At 46.1% G+C, this 17,108-nt stretch overlaps 1 protein-coding gene across 1 annotated transcript in view; it reads right to left on the bottom strand.

Moving 5' to 3' along the window:
- Nucleotides 1–651: 651 nt before the first annotated feature.
- LOC124594324 (uncharacterized transmembrane protein DDB_G0289901-like) overlaps nucleotides 652–17,108 on the bottom strand; it is a 433,352-nt gene continuing 416,895 nt past the window's right edge. The window contains exons 10-12 of the mRNA XM_047132687.1: nucleotides 11,423–13,789; nucleotides 5,820–6,694; nucleotides 652–1,595 (exon numbers count right to left, since the gene is read on the bottom strand). Of these exons, the coding sequence (XP_046988643.1) occupies nucleotides 1,311–1,595; nucleotides 5,820–6,694; nucleotides 11,423–13,789 (3,527 nt within the window). The 3' untranslated portion in view covers nucleotides 652–1,310. The remainder of the gene's footprint in view (nucleotides 1,596–5,819; nucleotides 6,695–11,422; nucleotides 13,790–17,108) is intronic.

Raw genomic sequence — 17,108 nt, 5'->3', positions numbered from 1 at the left:
ATTAATGAGATATAGCATGTGTACTTGAGAGCTCTGTTGCTCACATCAGTAGGCAAGTAATCTCAGAGGGAAATGATATAAGACTTTTTGATATATATGTTTCCGGGGGCCACGGATGCCGTGGCCTGAAGCTAGGCAACCAACACAACGGGGCTGCTGCAAGCGCAGCCGACTACGCGGCGTGCGCACAAACTTGATCGCAAAGACAATTCACTATGCGTTTGTGATATGTAACATTCGTCACAATTTTCAAGTAGAGACTCTGTGACTCTCAGGGGGGGGGGGGGGGGGGGACGACGACGACGAGTTGATCCTCCTACACTATATGGTGTGCAAGTAAGATGATGACTGCGTGGTGCGTTGTGCTCCAAGAGGGAAGAAGGATACTTTGCCGAGTTGCGACTGTAATCCCCGGCGTTGCCTGCTCTAGTAACTGAACGCTGGGGAAAGCGCCGTGTTGGGCCTTAGTTTATGATTCTGATGCTCTCTAGAAGAATTTAATGCTTGGAAAACAACAGCTGTCGCCTGTCAGCACAAAACTTGGAGTGTCTGCTTTACGGCGCCGCTAATGAACACTACAGTCGCTAATCACTCTCACTACACCCAAAGTACTACGAAAAATGGACACTAAATGTTTTACATGGACACAGATACAGGTATATGCGCGACGGAATGACGCTACATGCTGGAACGTCACTTACTACGGCGCATCGCAACACCACCCGCGTCCTTACGTCCGCACCACCACAGTAACGATTTATGAAACTGATCCTGGATAACCGCTAACTGACCGTTTATGACTCTACACTTTTCATTCTGTTACTGACCTACAGTGATAAATAACTTTACAAAGCGATAATTGGTACATTTCAGTCATTAAGCCAATCAACGTATCTATATCATACATTGTTCAGACATATAGTTCCCAGCAGCTGTACTGCGTAGTAGCGTTGACATCATATTCTGTCGAAAAATGACTTACTACTTCAGTGGTGTAAAGTCACAATGTTGCCTAAATAAGTATCTCTGATGTCAACCACTAAACACTGTCAGCAGCCATTAGACATGGTCGTTTCGCTCATGTTAATGCCTCGGATGTAATTTGAGAATACGTACGTAGTCTCTTTTTGAAGCACGATATAGAAAGTTTTCGGTTAGTTCCAAAGCGAAGAATAATTCATCAGTTTTGTGTTTCGTTCATAAATGTTAGTATAAACTGTTGATCTAGGCGTCAGATAGGCAGGAAATTTCTGAAGTCCCTGTCGAAGTCTTCATGACTGCGGAAAATTGTGGGTCTCGCGTCCGGGCATTTAAAGCAGCTTCAGACTTCGTGCGGAGCCCAGGTTGGACGTCTCGATGGGTGCGGATCCTGGAGGCGGCTCGTCGGAGGAGTACTCGCCGTAGGGGCAGGAGGGGATCTTGTAGGGCCGCTCGCAGCGCCGGGACACGGGCCAGAAGCCGTAGCCCTGGGGGCAGCGCGCCGCGCGCGCCGCAAGGCGGCCACCGTCGTCGCGAGAGCAGCGCAGGAATGTGTGGCAGTCGCCGGGCATCGGCTGCGGGCCCTCCGTCGGACACAGCGCCACGCCCGCGGGGACCTGCAGACACACGTCACATTCACATTAAGCTCTGATGGATATACGACAAGCGAAGGCTACTTTTAACTATCACTATGACAGATTGTGGTTCGATCATGGTATCGAAATTACTTCTGTAAAGATATCCTGCGACGCATCAACTGATAATTGGTCTAACCTGCATTCTACGAGGGTCACTCCAAAAGAAATGCACACTATTTTTGTAAAAATACAGTTTTCATTCTTCATGTGTGAAAGTTTTACAGTGTGTAGATACATCCTTCCCGCTTGTTTTCGAACTTAGTTCAACCTGTTCCCGTGAGTGGCGCCTCAGAGCATGTCTTCAAGATGGCTGCTACACTTCACGTTCGTCAGAAGCAACTTGCTGTCATAGAATTCCTGTGCTGTGAAAACGAGACAGTGGGAAACATCCACAAGAGGTTGGAAAAGGTGTATGGAGATGCTGCTGTCGATCGTAGTTCAGTTAGTCGGCGGGCAAGCAGGTTACGTGATGAAAGCGGGCACGGCAATATTGAGAATTTTCCTCGCAGCGGCAGGCCTCGTACTGCACACACTCCAGACAATGTGCAGAGAGTTAACGAATTGGTGACTGCTGACAATCGCATCACAGTGAACGAATTGTCACGCTACGTTGGGATCCCTGGAAGGAAGTGTTTGCAGAATACTGAAAGTGTGGGCGTTAAAAAAGGTTTGTGCCAGATGGGTTCTCAGGATGTTCACAGTGGCTCACAAAGAAATAAGAAAAACGGTATGCAGCGAACTTTTGGAACAGTACGAGAATGGTGGAGATGAATTTCTTGGAAGAATTGTGACAGGTGATGAAACATGGCTCCATCATTTTTCACCAGTGACGAAGAGGCAATCAGTGGAGTGGCATCATGCAAATTCACCCAAGAAAAAAACATTCAAAACCACACATTCTGCTGGAAAAGTTATGGCTATAGTGTTTTTCGATTCTGAAGGACTCTTGCTTGTGGACATCATGCAAAGTGGAACCACCATAAATTCTGATGCATTTGTGACAACACTGAAGAAACTTGAAGCTCGACTGAGTCGTGTTCGGCCACATCGGCAAAAGCAGGATGTTTTGCTGTTGCACGACAATGCATGGCCACATGTCAATCAAAAAACTACAGAAGCAATCACAAAACTCGGATGGACAACACTAAAACACCCGCCTTACAGTCCTGACCTGGCTCCATGTGACTATCATCTCTTTGGGAAACTAAAGACTCTCTTCGTGGAACAAGGTTTGAAGATGATGTCTCCCTTGTGCACGCTGCCAAACAGTGGCTCCAACAGGTTGGTCTAGAATTTTACCGTGCGGTTATACAGGCGCTGGTTCCAAGATGGCGTGAGGCAGTTGACAGAGCTGGAAATTATGTGGAGAAATGAAAATATTGTTCCTAAAGGATGTATCTACACACTGTAAAACTTTCAAACGTGTAGAATAAAAGATGAATTTTCAAAAAAATAGTGTGCATTTCTTTTGGAGTGTCCCTTTTAGATTACATTTCAACCAGTCCACCTAATCCTGGAACCAGTAGCCCCTTAAAACAAATCCTTCCAAAAATAAGTATACCTACATAATTCCTTGACTTCCGAGAAGCATTACAATCACTACTACCCCCACGATTATTGTTGGAAGTAGGATCGTAAGGGATATCAAGAGAAGTTTGTGACTGGATTGATGATCTGTTGGTAGGGAGGGCGCAGGTTGTTATCTTGGGATGGAGAATCGTTAACGGATGCAGAAGGAACTTCAGATGCATCCCATGTGTTGGGACTCTTGCACCTTTGTTCTATATTAAAGAATATATAGAAAATATTAATAGCAAATTCAGATTTTGTAGAAAATATTAATAAAAAATTCAAGCTTTTCGCACATGGTGCAGTAACATATGTCGAACTACTGACTGAAAAAAGCTGAAAGAATATTCAGTCGGATCTTGCTAAGAATTCAAAGAGGTGCAAAAACTGACAACATGCTTTAAATGTACACGAATCTAAAATAGTGCATTTCACAAAACGAGAAAAAGGTGTACTGCCCTATGACTGATCAATGATTCACAATTGAAATGGGTGAACTTGTACAAATACCAGGATAACACTTTGTATGCAGGGCATCCACAGTCGAAATATTCCGTGTTGAGTAAGAAGGACCGCTGCGACTGTTAAAAATCTTTATTCAAAGGCACGATCGGTTTCGCAAACAATATTTGTATCAGCAGGTGTTTATGAGTATACAAATGCGTAAGACATCTTATCAGAATTTTGGAAATGACAGGTAATGGAAATTAAAAGCGATTAGGTTTGTTTCTATAGAAGCGATCTGCTTAAAATCCTAAAAAAAAAATCTCATTTCCCAACATTCTCATTCAACGTGAAATACCAACATGTAATAATTTGTAAGGAAATGAAATGGAACGATTAGATATTCTCATTTGTAGAAAAAGCAAGTGGTAGAGCTCTGTTCATTGGTAGGCTACTAGGAAAATGCAGTAGTCCACAAATGAAATTGCTTACAAAACTCTCATGCGACCCTACGTTGAATATTTGTCAAAGTGTGTGTGTCCCATGTCAAATAGGACGACAAGGGATAATGGACGAAAACGAAGAAGACCAGCATGAGTGTACACACGTTTGTTTGTGCCATGGGAGAGCATCAAGGAGATGCTGAAGAAACGAACTGGGATATTATCGAAAAGCGATGCAAACAATTCGGTAGAAGCCTACTTACAAAGATTTTTCAAAAACTAGCTTTAAATGATGGATCTAGGAATATCCCACAAGCCCCTGTGAATCCCGCCCCCCCCCCCCCCGCCCCCCCTCCTCCTCCGTTGGGATCCGGAAGACAAGATTAGAATAGTCATAGCACGCACGGAGTCGTTTAAGTAAATATTCCGCCCGCGCTCCATATGTGAATGGAAATGGAAGAAGCCTCAGTACCTGGTACAATGGGAAGTACAATGCCCTTCGCATTGGTTTGCAAAGGACTGATTTTGCAGGGAGGACAGGGTAAAGAAATGCAGCCTAATAGTGAAGCTAGATCGGGATAGGAGACGTGAAATCGAACAAATTTTCCCGATAACCGTAGGTCGTAAATCAAACATCGTGGGGCTACGGCCACAAGGCGACAACCAATCAACGAAGAGTGCTTGAAAGTGTGTGCGTTTCAGTAAGTTTGTCCCAGATAATGCCTATTATGTTAAGCTGAATTAGCAGGAGATAATGATTGCAACTGAACATACAAAACCAGGCTAACTTTGAACACCTATTCATAGCTGAGCGTTAGTCGCGAATTTTCTATTATGTTTACTGGTAAAGGTTGAGGAATACATTGTCGGAAAAATATTCAGCCTCCTGAAGTACTGTGATCATTGGCACTGTGGTATAATATTTGCATATTGAGAGGTTGTAGGGTATTTATGTATGTATGTATGTATGTATTGAACTGGAGACCTAGAAACGACGGAGAGGCTTCATCCCCGCCGTAGCCCTCAGTGGTACACAACCCCACAACAGGCTACAGCTATCCATTTCACCCACAGCCGCCCCACACCGACCCTAGGGTTATAGTGCGGTTCGGCCCCAGTGGATCCCCCCCCCCCATACTCCCCGGGAACGTCTCATTCCAGACGAGTGTAACCCAAATGTTTGCGTGTTAGAGTAATTATGGTGTACGCATACGTGGAGACAGTGTTTGCGCAGCAATCGCCGACACAGTGTAACTGAGGCGGAATAAGGGGAACCAGCCCGTATTTGCCGAGGCAGATAGAAAACCTTAAAAACCATCCACAGGCTGGCAGGCACACCGTACCTCGACACTAACCCACCGGGCGGATTCGTGCCAGGGACAGGCACACCTTCCCGTTCGGGAAGCAGTGCGTTAGATCGCACGACTAACCGGGCGGTCTGGTTGTAGGGTAAGTGACCTTCTTTGCTGGAAACCAAGGCTTAGTGTTCCTTCGTCCCTCTCCTCACTACTTCCCCAACACTGAAAAGGCAGTTGAAGGGTAAAAATTCGACAAATTTGAGGAGATTCATAGAGCTGTGACCCGCAAACTCAAGACATTTACAAGACCGCGAAGACACTGAAAACTCACTGCAAACAATATATCACGTCAATGGATCTTATTTTGAGTAGATAATAGTCTGCAAACTTACGGAGAACGAGGTTGTGCATGAGAATTAGAAAGAAAAGAATCTAATGCCAAATCTTACCTGCTGGAAAGTCGTCCTGGCATCCGACATTTCACAGGCGCGTGGTTCCTTTGGCGGCAAGCACTGGATTTCATTCTCGTCGTATTCGGTGCCGTTTCCGCAGGCGAACACCTGGATGCTCACGTCACGCCAGTCTTGCGAGACTGTGCACTGATAGAAGAGGCCGCAGCGGGTGGGATGCTGCCGGAAAGCGGTGGGGCAGACGAGCAGTGCCTGGCCTGGTTTCAGCGGACCTGGGCACGAGCCTTGCTGGCCGCCAGAGCCTCCTGAAGGCGCTTCTGTCGTTCCGGACGTTGGTGATTCCGTGGCCTCCGTTCCGTCCGGACCGCTCGTCGAAGAGTCTCCGGTGCTCGTCGTCTCACCGGGCGTCGAAGTCTCCGCCGTCCCGGTTGTTTCGCCAGGCGTCGAGGTTTCCTCCGCCCCTGTGGTGGGAGTAGAACTCTCTGTTCCGTCCGGTGTTTCTCCTCCGCTAGTCGTATCCGTAGGAGGGTTAGAAGTTTCGGCACCCGTCGATCCCTCGGGAGTGCTCGTAGTTTCGCCGCCAGGAGGTGTTCCTTCGGGACCAGTCGAACCGGTGCTCACCGTGGAAGTCTGATCAGTCGGAGGAGCATCGGTGGCTGCCGTTGCGGGTGTCGTAGTGCCTGCTTCGTCGGTTCCCGTGGTCTCTCCTGGTGTCGTCGATTGCTCGGGCGCGGTGCCTCCAGTTTCTTCAGGTTGTGTCGAACCGCCATCTGTGTTTGTCGTTTCGCCGGCAGGAGTCGTCGATCCATCTGTGCCCGTGGTTTCGGGAGTACCGCCTTCAGTTGCTCCAGGAGTGGTGCTAGATTCCTCAGAACCCGTGGTCCCCGGTGCTTCTGAAGTACCCTCTGCAGTACCTAGCGGAAAAATAAGAAATGAGTTAAATCGTATCCACAGGGGCGAGAAGACAACATTATTGCTCTTACTGTCAACAACAATTACTGTGTGTGGGTGTTCATGCTATTTCCACGTTTACGCCGAAAAACTACTGGAATATTTTTTTCAGTAGAATTACAATTTCTTTTGTATGATACATCTTCCCAATAGCGCTCTTCCTATATTTACAAATGGTGTATGTTTGGAGTAAAATTGACAATATGTTACCGACTTCCAACTTACCTAAATCCATCCTCTCACGTCCATATGGCTGTCAAAATCAGTCAGCCACGGGGTACATCGACCAACTCAAATACATACAAACATATAAGACGCACTGTGCAAGCCAGCTTTAGGAGATTCGAGAAGACAGTTGTACCCACGTCGAGACGCTTTTGATTATCTGTCCAATTTTGGTTACACGTGCTTACATGCACTCCTGGAAATTGAAATAAGAACACCGTGAATTCATTGTCCCAGGAAGGGGAAACTTTATTGACACATTCCTGGGGTCAGATACATCACATGATCACACTGACAGAACCACAGGCACATAGACACAGGCAACAGAGCATGCACAATGTCGGCACTAGTACAGTGTATATCCACCTTTCGCAGCAATGCAGGCTGCTATTCTCCCATGGAGACGATCGTAGAGATGCTGGATGTAGTCCTGTGGAACGGCTTGCCATGCCATTTCCACCTGGCGCCTCAGTTGGACCAGCGTTCGTGCTGGACGTGCAGACCGCGTGAGACGACGCTTCATCCAGTCCCAAACATGCTCAATGGGGGACAGATCCGGAGATCTTGCTGGCCAGGGTAGTTGACTTACACCTTCTAGAGCACGTTGGGTGGCACAGGATACATACGGACGTGCATTGTCCTGTTGGAACAGCAAGTTCCCTTGCCGGTCTAGTAATGGTAGAACGATGGGTTCGATGACGGTTTGGATGTACCGTGCACTATTCAGTGTCCCCTCGACGATCACCAGTGGTGTACGGCCACTGTAGGAGATCGCTCCCCACACCATGATGCCGGGTGTTGGCCCTGTGTGCCTCGGTCGTATGCAGTCCTGATTGTGGCGCTCACCTGCACGGCGCCAAACACGCATACGACCATCATTGGCACCAAGGCAGAAGCGACTCTCATCGCTGAAGACGACACGTCTCCATTCGTCCCTCCATTCACGCCTGTCGCGACACCACTGGAGGCGGGCTGCACGATGTTGGGGCGTGAGCGGAAGACGGCCTAACGGTGTGCGGGACCGTAGCCCAGCTTCATGGAGACGGTTGCGAATGGTCCTCGCCGATACCCCAGGAGCAACAGTGTCCCTAATTTGCTGGGAAGTGGCGGTGCGGTCCCCTACGGCACTGCGTAGGATCCTACGGTCTTGGCGTGCATCCGTGCGTCGCTGCGGTCCGGTCCCAGGTCGACGGGCACGTGCACCTTCCGCCGACCACTGGCGACAACATCGATGTACTGTGGAGACCTCACGCCCCACGTGTTGAGCAATTCGGCGGTACGTCCACCCGGCCTCCCGCATGCCCACTATACGCCCTCGCTTAAAGTCCGTCAACTGCACATACGGTTCACGTCCACGCTGTCGCGGCATGCTACCAGTGTTAAAGACTGCGATGGAGCTCCGTATGCCACGGCAAACTGGCTGACACTGACGGCGGCGATGCACAAATGCTGCGCAGCTAGCGCCATTCGACGGCCAACACCGCGGTTCCTGGTGTGTCCGCTGTGCCGTGCGTGTGATCATTGCTTGTACAGCCCTCTCGCAGTGTCCGGAGCAAGTATGGTGGGTCTGACACACCGGTGTCAATGTGTTCTTTTTTCCATTTCCAGGAGTGTATGTTGCTGGTGTCTTCTTGAAACACCTACTGTTGCAGTTACCTTGCACAGTTTATATTCTGTATGCACAGCATTTGAGTTGCTCGACATGCTCCGTGGTCAACGGATTTGGACAGTGGCGTCGAATCTGAGGATGTAGTCACATAATTCCCAAACTGAGTACATAATGAAAATATAAGCATCATAAACAAAGACATTTGCATGGAATGTTTCAACCATATATTATTGCAAGTGGAATTTATCTAGAAGAATCTCTGTGAATAAGTCATACCATGAACCTTGTTCAAGGGATACGGTAGTTCTAATGATTACTAAATGTCATATATAAAAATAGCTTAGCGTCTTACGGGAAGCAGACCTTAGTTGTAAAAGAAATCCGACTTCATAAACTGGGAATGAAACTTTGCAACAGTTTTTTCCTAACATAGAAACTGAAGTTCTGCTGCCGAATTAATGATTGACTAATAGGTTTCTAGATGTTTGTTAGAAACGTTTGTCATTTATCTAATTTAAAGTACATAGAAATGATTGAAGTCTGATACACGTGGGCGGGTATGGAGGTGGGAACAATTCATTTATCTCTAGGTTTAGTAAAAATAACAGAAGGGGCTAACCAGTACCCAAAATATTGTCCTAGAAATAATGATAATTCCCTGGGTTCTTTCACTCTCTTGAATTAACCTTGACGTTTGCCACGTGTAATCAGAGGAATAAAAGTGTCAATACCATATAACTGGTTTTTTCATCAGAATAAGTAGCTTTTCCTGTGCTGCTGTCAGTGGCACATGTTACCTTTGTTTGTAAGCCGAGAGATCTTGTAACATAAATGGGCCAGTACTGAGTTTGCAAAATAAATAGTGCACCACGCTGCACACACGTTTCTTCTTAAGTCTGGAATGAATAGTGACACGAATCGAAATTCTGTAACTTAAAGAATTTCTCTGGTGCACTCACCTTTCTGGTGCCTGTGACTTCGTTAACATCAGCATCAGGGTATGTTGGCACAACAGGTGAAAGTCGTCGTACCGTTATTTACTGAGAATCTCTACCGCTTTAGTTGAATGCATGACAAGAAAACTAAGAATTAAATTTCTACATCCATCAAGCGATATTACTAGGTCTACAACTTTCCTTCCACCGTTTTGTCTCGAAGTTCGGGGTTTTATTGTGAAAAACTTACAAAAAATTATGATTCATAGTATTGCCCATCGCTGGCCACTACATTTTCACATCTTTCGGAAAGCATACGAATCCCGTGGCGGAAGAACTGGGTGTCTTTTGTGGGGATCCATGAATCGATTCAATTTTGCACTTGCTCATATGATCGGATGTGCTGGTCAGCCAGAGTGTATGCCACTGGTTGAAAAAGTTGGTACTCACAGAGAGATAACGTATGGAGAATACGGCGAGAGGAATAGGACTTCTTATTTCAATGTTTCCACGTATATTTTGACGGGTTTTGCGACATGGGGTCGAGCACTGACCTGCTGCAAAATTACCTTTACGGGTCTATCGCTGTATTGTGGCCGTTTGTGTTTCAGTGCTGGGCTCGAGCGCATCAATTGCTTTCGATAATTATGTACTCTGACTGTCTTCGTCTGTTTCAGTAGCTACGAAAACGTTCTGTCTTCCACCACCATGCCGGTCTTCGACATCAAAATCATCGTTCTTAAGGCGTTGGAAACATTCTCTGCACGTTCTTCCATTAATAGTTCCCTCACCACTGGTCTTACCCAGCATTTTAACAGCCACAGCCGCAAATTTCTTCATGTTAAAGCAGAAAATTAAAACTTCCCTCAAATGGCGAGAAATGGGTATGTAAGTTGTCCTACTCAATCGAGAATAACCTTATGATGCAGTCACAAATGGACTAATATTGTTATGGCATTATGTTTACAGATGCCTAAGCTCATTGTAGTGCACCTATGACCAACTACCTGAACCCAACTTGCCGCTACTGCCGTCTATTGCAAAACGGCGGAAGTAAAGTTGTAGACCTAATACTTGGCGCTGTACCATTTAGTCGTAGTGTATTGGCAATCATCAGCTGCTGTGTCCACGTTCCTCGTGACAGTGCAGTCCAGAGGGTGCAAGAAAGATTGTGTAGACTCATAGGGAAAAATGTGCGCTACAAACCACTGACGTAGTGACATATTGTTTACTATTTCTTTTGCAATCTCGATCTCCTGTGTCGGGATGTACGTAGTTTGTTTGTGATTGAGAAGAAAATTCTATTTGTTCATAAATTTATCCATCTTGAAACAAATGGAGTGGTGGCTACTATGGCAGCCTGAGAATCAGCAGAAACAAAAGGCATGTTCCATCTCTGCCACTGGGAATTAATTTATTCATGACACTACGTGTTTAAGAAGATTACATCCATCATCATATGTGGCCTGTGTATATCCCGACGTCATGACAGGCCACGTGCATAAGCCCATTTCCTTAGTGTCAGGTTCTATATTGTACTTCTCTTGGAGTGCAAGGAGTGTGTAAAATCTAGCCACTTCTTGCACGGTTGAAGTGTTTTCTTCTTGTGTTTCGTTTGCAAAGTTTCAGAAACTGCCACTGCTGAGCTAATTTAGTTACACACTTATGCAGCTAATTTGTTTTTCACCTTACCACACCTGATGACGGAAGACTTCTGAACCACGTGCTGTGCTGAATAAATTGATTCGCAGTCGCAGCGAGTGAAAATTCGTTTTATCGCTGCTTTTGTTTTTTCTGGTCATGTGATGCAAATTACGTAATTAGCAAGGTGCAGAATGATGAAGTGCTGTTAGCACTAGAAATAATACTTGCGTTCTCAGCAGGCAATGCAAGAGGTCTCTTGCTGTGAAATAATAACTTACCAGTCGTTTCTCCAGGTGGAGGACTGCTACTGCCAGCAGCTGGTGTTGAGGTTTCAGCAGTCGGTGTCTCGCTTCCTGCGTCACCACCACCACCGCCGCCTCCACCGGAACAGTCCCTTGGCGGATATACTGAGTCTGCGTGGTTGCAAACACTCAAGCTCGGATCGAAGATGGTTCCTTCACCACACTCGAAGTGATACACGGAGAAGCGCTCGCCTTTGTTTCCATCCCAGTCGACGCAACGATAGAACTTGCGACAGTCCGTAGGGTGCGGGAAGTATCCGGCCTCCGTACACTTAATGTCTTGTGGTTTCGGCGTCGTGTTGCAGGGCGCCGTGCTTGAGGTATTAGTGCCATCGCCGGATGGCTTCGTCGCCTCTGCCGGTGGTTCGCTCGTTTCCCCGGTACCTGAAGTACTGGTGCCGTCACCACCCTGTCCTGGAGTACCTCCTGCTGTTTCGGTCGGTGTCGCGGTACTTGCTTCTCCCGACCCCTCAGGTCCTGACGAAGTGTTGTCTCCTGAATCTGGTGCAGTTTGATCGCTTCCGTCACCTCCCTGCGACGGCGGACTTTGACCTCCATCAGTGGATGGAGAAGTGTTTTCGGATTCTGGCTGTGGTGATGAAGCTTCACCTGAATCGGTAGGTTGGGAAGAAGTTTCGCCATCAGTCCCTGCAGGTGTAGAAGAGCCATCAGTTTCTCCTGGCGAAATGGAACTCATATCAGGAGAAGCTGTTGACGACGCATCTGTGCCAGTACCATCTGTTCCTGGAGACTGACCCCCTTCTCCATCAGGTCCTGGTGACTGACCTCCATCCCCATCAGGCCCTGGTGATTGGCCTCCGTCCCCATCAGGCCCTGGTGATTGGCCTCCATCTCCATCAGGCCCTGGTGATTGTCCTCCGTCTCCATCAGATCCTGGAGTTTGACCTCCTTCGCTGCTCGGACTGCCATCTCCAGTACCAGCTGGTGTTGTTGAACCTTCTGCTGGTCCTCCTTCTCCAGATCCAGCAGGTGGTGTCGAACCACCTTCAGGAGCGCCTGGCGGCGAAGGCGCGCTGTCACCAGCTCCTGGTGTGGTCGATGAGCCATCAGTTGCTGGTGGACCTCCAGTTGTCGATCCACCATCTGGTGATGAGCTTCCGTCCTCAGGTGAAGCTGTAGAACTGCTTTGTTCACCAGTAGGTCCACTGCCGCCTGTATCTCCGTCTCCAGACGGTTGGGATGCGCCTCCTGTCCCACACTCACCTTGCGTGGCCCAAGGGTGGTTGCATGCTGTAGTGGCAGGATCCCACACAGTTCCCTCAGCGCACGTGAATTCGTACCTTGTGAAACCACCCTGCCCATTATCCACGCATCGTATGAATTTCTTACAGTCACCAGGAACTGGGTGGAATCCTTCGGAAGAGCACTGTCCACTGCCACCACTACCCCCGCTACCGCCACTTCCGCCGCTTCCTTCTGGCCTGGCAGTGGTCGACGTGGCTGGCGTCATCGGCTGTGTTGCTCCTCCTGACGTCTGCTGTTGCTCTCCGCCGCCAGAGGACGACCCTGTTTGCTCGCTGCCAGAGGACGATCCTGTCTGTTGTTGGCTGCCTGACGACGATGACTGCTGACTGTCACTCCCAGATGACGATCCGGACTGACCGCTTTCAGACGAAGATGATGTAGTCTGTTGGGATCCAGATGACGAAGTCCCTTGTTGATTCTGACTGCTAGATGACGAAGTTTGCTGGTTTTCGCTTCCTGAAGAAGTGGACTGCTGATTTTCTGAAGATGTCGACGAAGACGAGGTCTGTTCACTGCCTGAGGAGCTTGTAGATTGCTGATTCTCGCTTCCTGATGAACTAGTGGTCTGCTGATTCTGACTTTCTGACGAACTAGTGCCCTGCTGGTTCTGGCTGCCTGAAGACGTCTGCTGACTCCCAGTCATAGATGACGTGGTCGATTGCTGTTCGCTGCCCGAAGAAGATGTGGTCTGCTGATTTTGACTGCCAGAGGAAGACTGTTGGCTTCCACTTTGCGATGAAGTGGTCGATTGTTGGTTCTGACTACCAGATGAGGAGGATGTAGACTCCTGGTTACCGGCAGCGGCTGTGGTGGCTGTCTGGCTATCTGAAGTGGTGATGGTAGTGCTGGTCATGTTGCTGCTAGACGACTGCGACGAGCTAGACTGTTGCTGGGAACTGCTGCTGGAGCTGCTGGAAGAACTGGAAGTGCTGCTCGTCGTGGAGCCTCCGGAATCGGTGGTCGCTGTGGTCTGGTTGCTGCTCGACATCTGCTCGCTGCTGCTGCTGCTGCTCATACTGCTGGACGATGATGAAGATGAGGAAGAGGAGGACGTCGTCATAGTCGTTTGCTGGCTCCCTGGGTAAAAGAAGCGAGAGGTCAGTGAAAGATTATTTAAATGAACTGTAAAGATGTTAGTGAGAGAAACTTCTCGATTTATGTTGTTGAAATTGCAGTTTAGACAATCACTGAAAATTTTAATAACGTTTAGTGATAGACATTATGCAGCCATCGAAATGTATAGATAAGGGGAAGAGGGATGCAGCGGAAGTTGAAATTACGCCACAGATGATCCACAATAGAAGTGAGTCCAGATGCAGAGTTAACAGTATAAAATCGTTTCAAGAGAAATCATCAAATAGGAGGCCCAAACGGACCGTTTCCGAGGAGGAAGAAAAAAAAACAAGTGAAAGAATGGTGAAGGTCTGGAAGAAGAAAAGAACAAAAGCCAAGAAGTCTCATGCTCTTTGCGGTCCATAGTTGACCAAATTCATAAATAAAAAAAAGGAACATCAGACAGCATTGCCTGTTGTGTCTTGCTAGTGTTCAACGGACTTTCCGTGGAAGATGCGCCCGATCGTCTTGCAGGCCCGGTCGTTTTCTTCGTCGGTAAACACCCCCTATGACGACCATTGGTAGACTTTCAAGAAAGGCCGGGCGAAGACTTAGAGAATTAATCTTAGATCAGTGGAAACTTTCTTGAAAGCCAGGCCGCAAGTAATAGCAACGGGTAGTGGAGGTACAGGCAGGAGGTACTACCAATCTTGAAACATACCATTAGTAGTAGAAGAAGAAGAAACAGTGGGAACGCCCATTACTGAGGGAAACGGCAGTCAACTACTGAAGTGCTAGGTGGTTAGAAGTCTTGAGCGTTTATACAAGTATTGGGGGCTGCTCTAGACTTCGGGAATTTTAATTCGTCACGAGGCCTCGTGTAGTTTTGTGAGAAGGAAGCCACCCTGCAGCACACAGAGCGAAGATGGTAGTTTCGGATCGAAACGCGATTTTAGGAGAGCAAGGTTTGTGATTTACGCTAGTCGCATTTTTTATATATTTACTTATTTATTTCTGTGACAGCCTTGTGATTTGTGATAGGTTGCAGGGTCGTATTAAGCTGGATAAAGTTTTTTCAAGATAACGGACTGCGACATTCTAGTTGATCTTCTATGACGATTGGATTATCGTGCTTCTTAAACTACTATCCGGAGACTTACTCTCTGCGATGAGTGTATTTCGCAACACCAGTTATGAAAAATGAAACAGTTAGTGATTTATTGCTTATAGTCCAGTGACCGTATTAGTAGTGACTTTATTTGGAACTGGATTTAAATCAGTAGTGTAGAAGTTGTGCCTAGTTAGTCTTATTTCAGTTTCAGAAGCATGAACGGAGAAAATGGACAATTAATTTTAAAGTACAGAAAACAAAACACGTCAAACGCAAAATGTTTTCATTGCGGGATGCGGGGTAATAACGTTTCACAAGAAAGTGGTGTATCTGGCGTTGTATTCTTGTAGTGCAATGCACTGAATCCCGCAGATAAGGTCTTTATTATCTAAGGGAACATTTTTCATCGTTCATATACAAAATATTTTTACTATCCAGACCAGTTACGGAGTGTTATAACTCCATTTTGAATAGAAGTAGTTTATTAGGGATTGTACAAATATTGTGCAAATGCCAGGTCATAGCACAGTCCCATCGACCAGGTTTGAAAGAAGTTCATGTGCCCTAAAAATGGTATTTGAAGATTCAAGCAAATAGAATTCAAATATGTCATTCTCATCAACCAGATTGTTGATGCTTTAATGGTCTTCCGACTGAAGACTGGTTTGATGCAGATTTAAGCGACAGTCTGTACTGTGCAAATCTCTCTAGTAACTGCCGCACCCTACATCCACTTGAACGTATTTACTGAAGCCAGATTTTGGTCTCCCTCTACAATTTCTAACCCGCTCCCCCCATACGAATTTCCCTGGGTTAACAAATTACTCGTGATGTTTCAGGACGTGTCTTGCCAACCTACGCCTTCTTTTATTCAAATTGTGCCCTAGATTTATTTTCTCTCCGATTCGATTGAGTTTCATTTTATTAGTTATCATAACTACCTATTTAATCTTCCGTATTCTACTGTAGTACTACGCTTTAACATTTTCTATTTTCTCCTGGTCTGTACCGTTTCACTTCCATGTACTACAAATACTTTCGGAAAACACTCCCTAAAAGTTAAATGTGTGTTTAGTTGTTACATATTTCTCTTTTTCATAGAGGCTTTTCTTGCTAATGCCAATCTATATCTTACATCCTCTGTATTTCTGCGTCAGTTATTTGCTGCCCAAGTAACAAAACTAGTTTACTAGATGTTACTTTCAGTTCATCCCTTCTTCTAAAAAAACGTTTCGGAAAGATACTTGAATAATATTTAAATAAAAATGTGTAAAAGGAGAAGGATGGTAACGAAGAGTAAACGTACCATAAGAAATTAAAGCTCAACGCCATAGCTTGTTTTATCTATGTATTCAGATCTGTTCTGTAAGAAAATTGTCCGTTAGCACTACTCGCTTAGATGTGATGTAGAATTGTGATTTGGAAGTTGAAACATCATATCACTATTATTAAAATTGTGCCTAAAAGCGAATTCATCGTATGGACGGCATAGAATCCAAAGATCACCATTTTTCACAAGTCTGATAAATCAGTTAAAAAAAAATTATTTTCGGAGATAGTGAGAGCAACTGAAGTTATTAACAGATAAAGAATATGGATAATGAACAACTCTATAATGATAATACTTGATATTTGATTTCTGACATTTTAACGTAGTGAACTTTACGCTAGCCGGTAGTCAACCGTTTAAAGTGATTTCCGAAGAGAATAACAGTTATAATGTCTGATTTCTCCGTCAATCAAGCTAGACGGAACGAGCATTATTACATTTCATACGATCATTAGTTTGCTTCTTGCTAGATATGCAAGGGATATAACTCAATTCAGGACCTTACTAAACCAGCTAGAAATAAATAAAGTGCTACATTTTAGCGTAGGCTTGGATAATCATCGATACAGCTTGTTATGTAGCGCCGTGCATGGCGAATATTTGTACGAATGACACGCATTTTAAAGCATCTTCTTTTACGCTAGACTCAAAGTGAAAAGTGACGATGAAGCAGGCTGTGTCTACTTGTTTAAGTTAAAACCAACAGTCGAGATCGAAATAATATTTGTTTATTTATCTGTTTCGGCTTATGTTAAATCTATCTTCAGAATTTTTGGCCCCCTGTAGCTGGTGTTGGCGACTTCTCGGTTTTCTCGTGATACCACGATCGTGCACTTAGACAGTGTGGTTTTAACCTAACTAAAGCACCAGGCCGCTGTACTCCATAGACAATGTTGTCTAAA

This window comes from Schistocerca americana, chromosome 2 (assembly GCF_021461395.2).
Source record: "Schistocerca americana isolate TAMUIC-IGC-003095 chromosome 2, iqSchAmer2.1, whole genome shotgun sequence".
In the NCBI taxonomy this organism is placed as follows: Eukaryota; Metazoa; Arthropoda; class Insecta; order Orthoptera; family Acrididae; genus Schistocerca; species Schistocerca americana.
The sequence above is the reverse complement of the archived record's forward strand: the minus strand, read 5'-3'. Positions and strand labels throughout refer to the sequence as shown.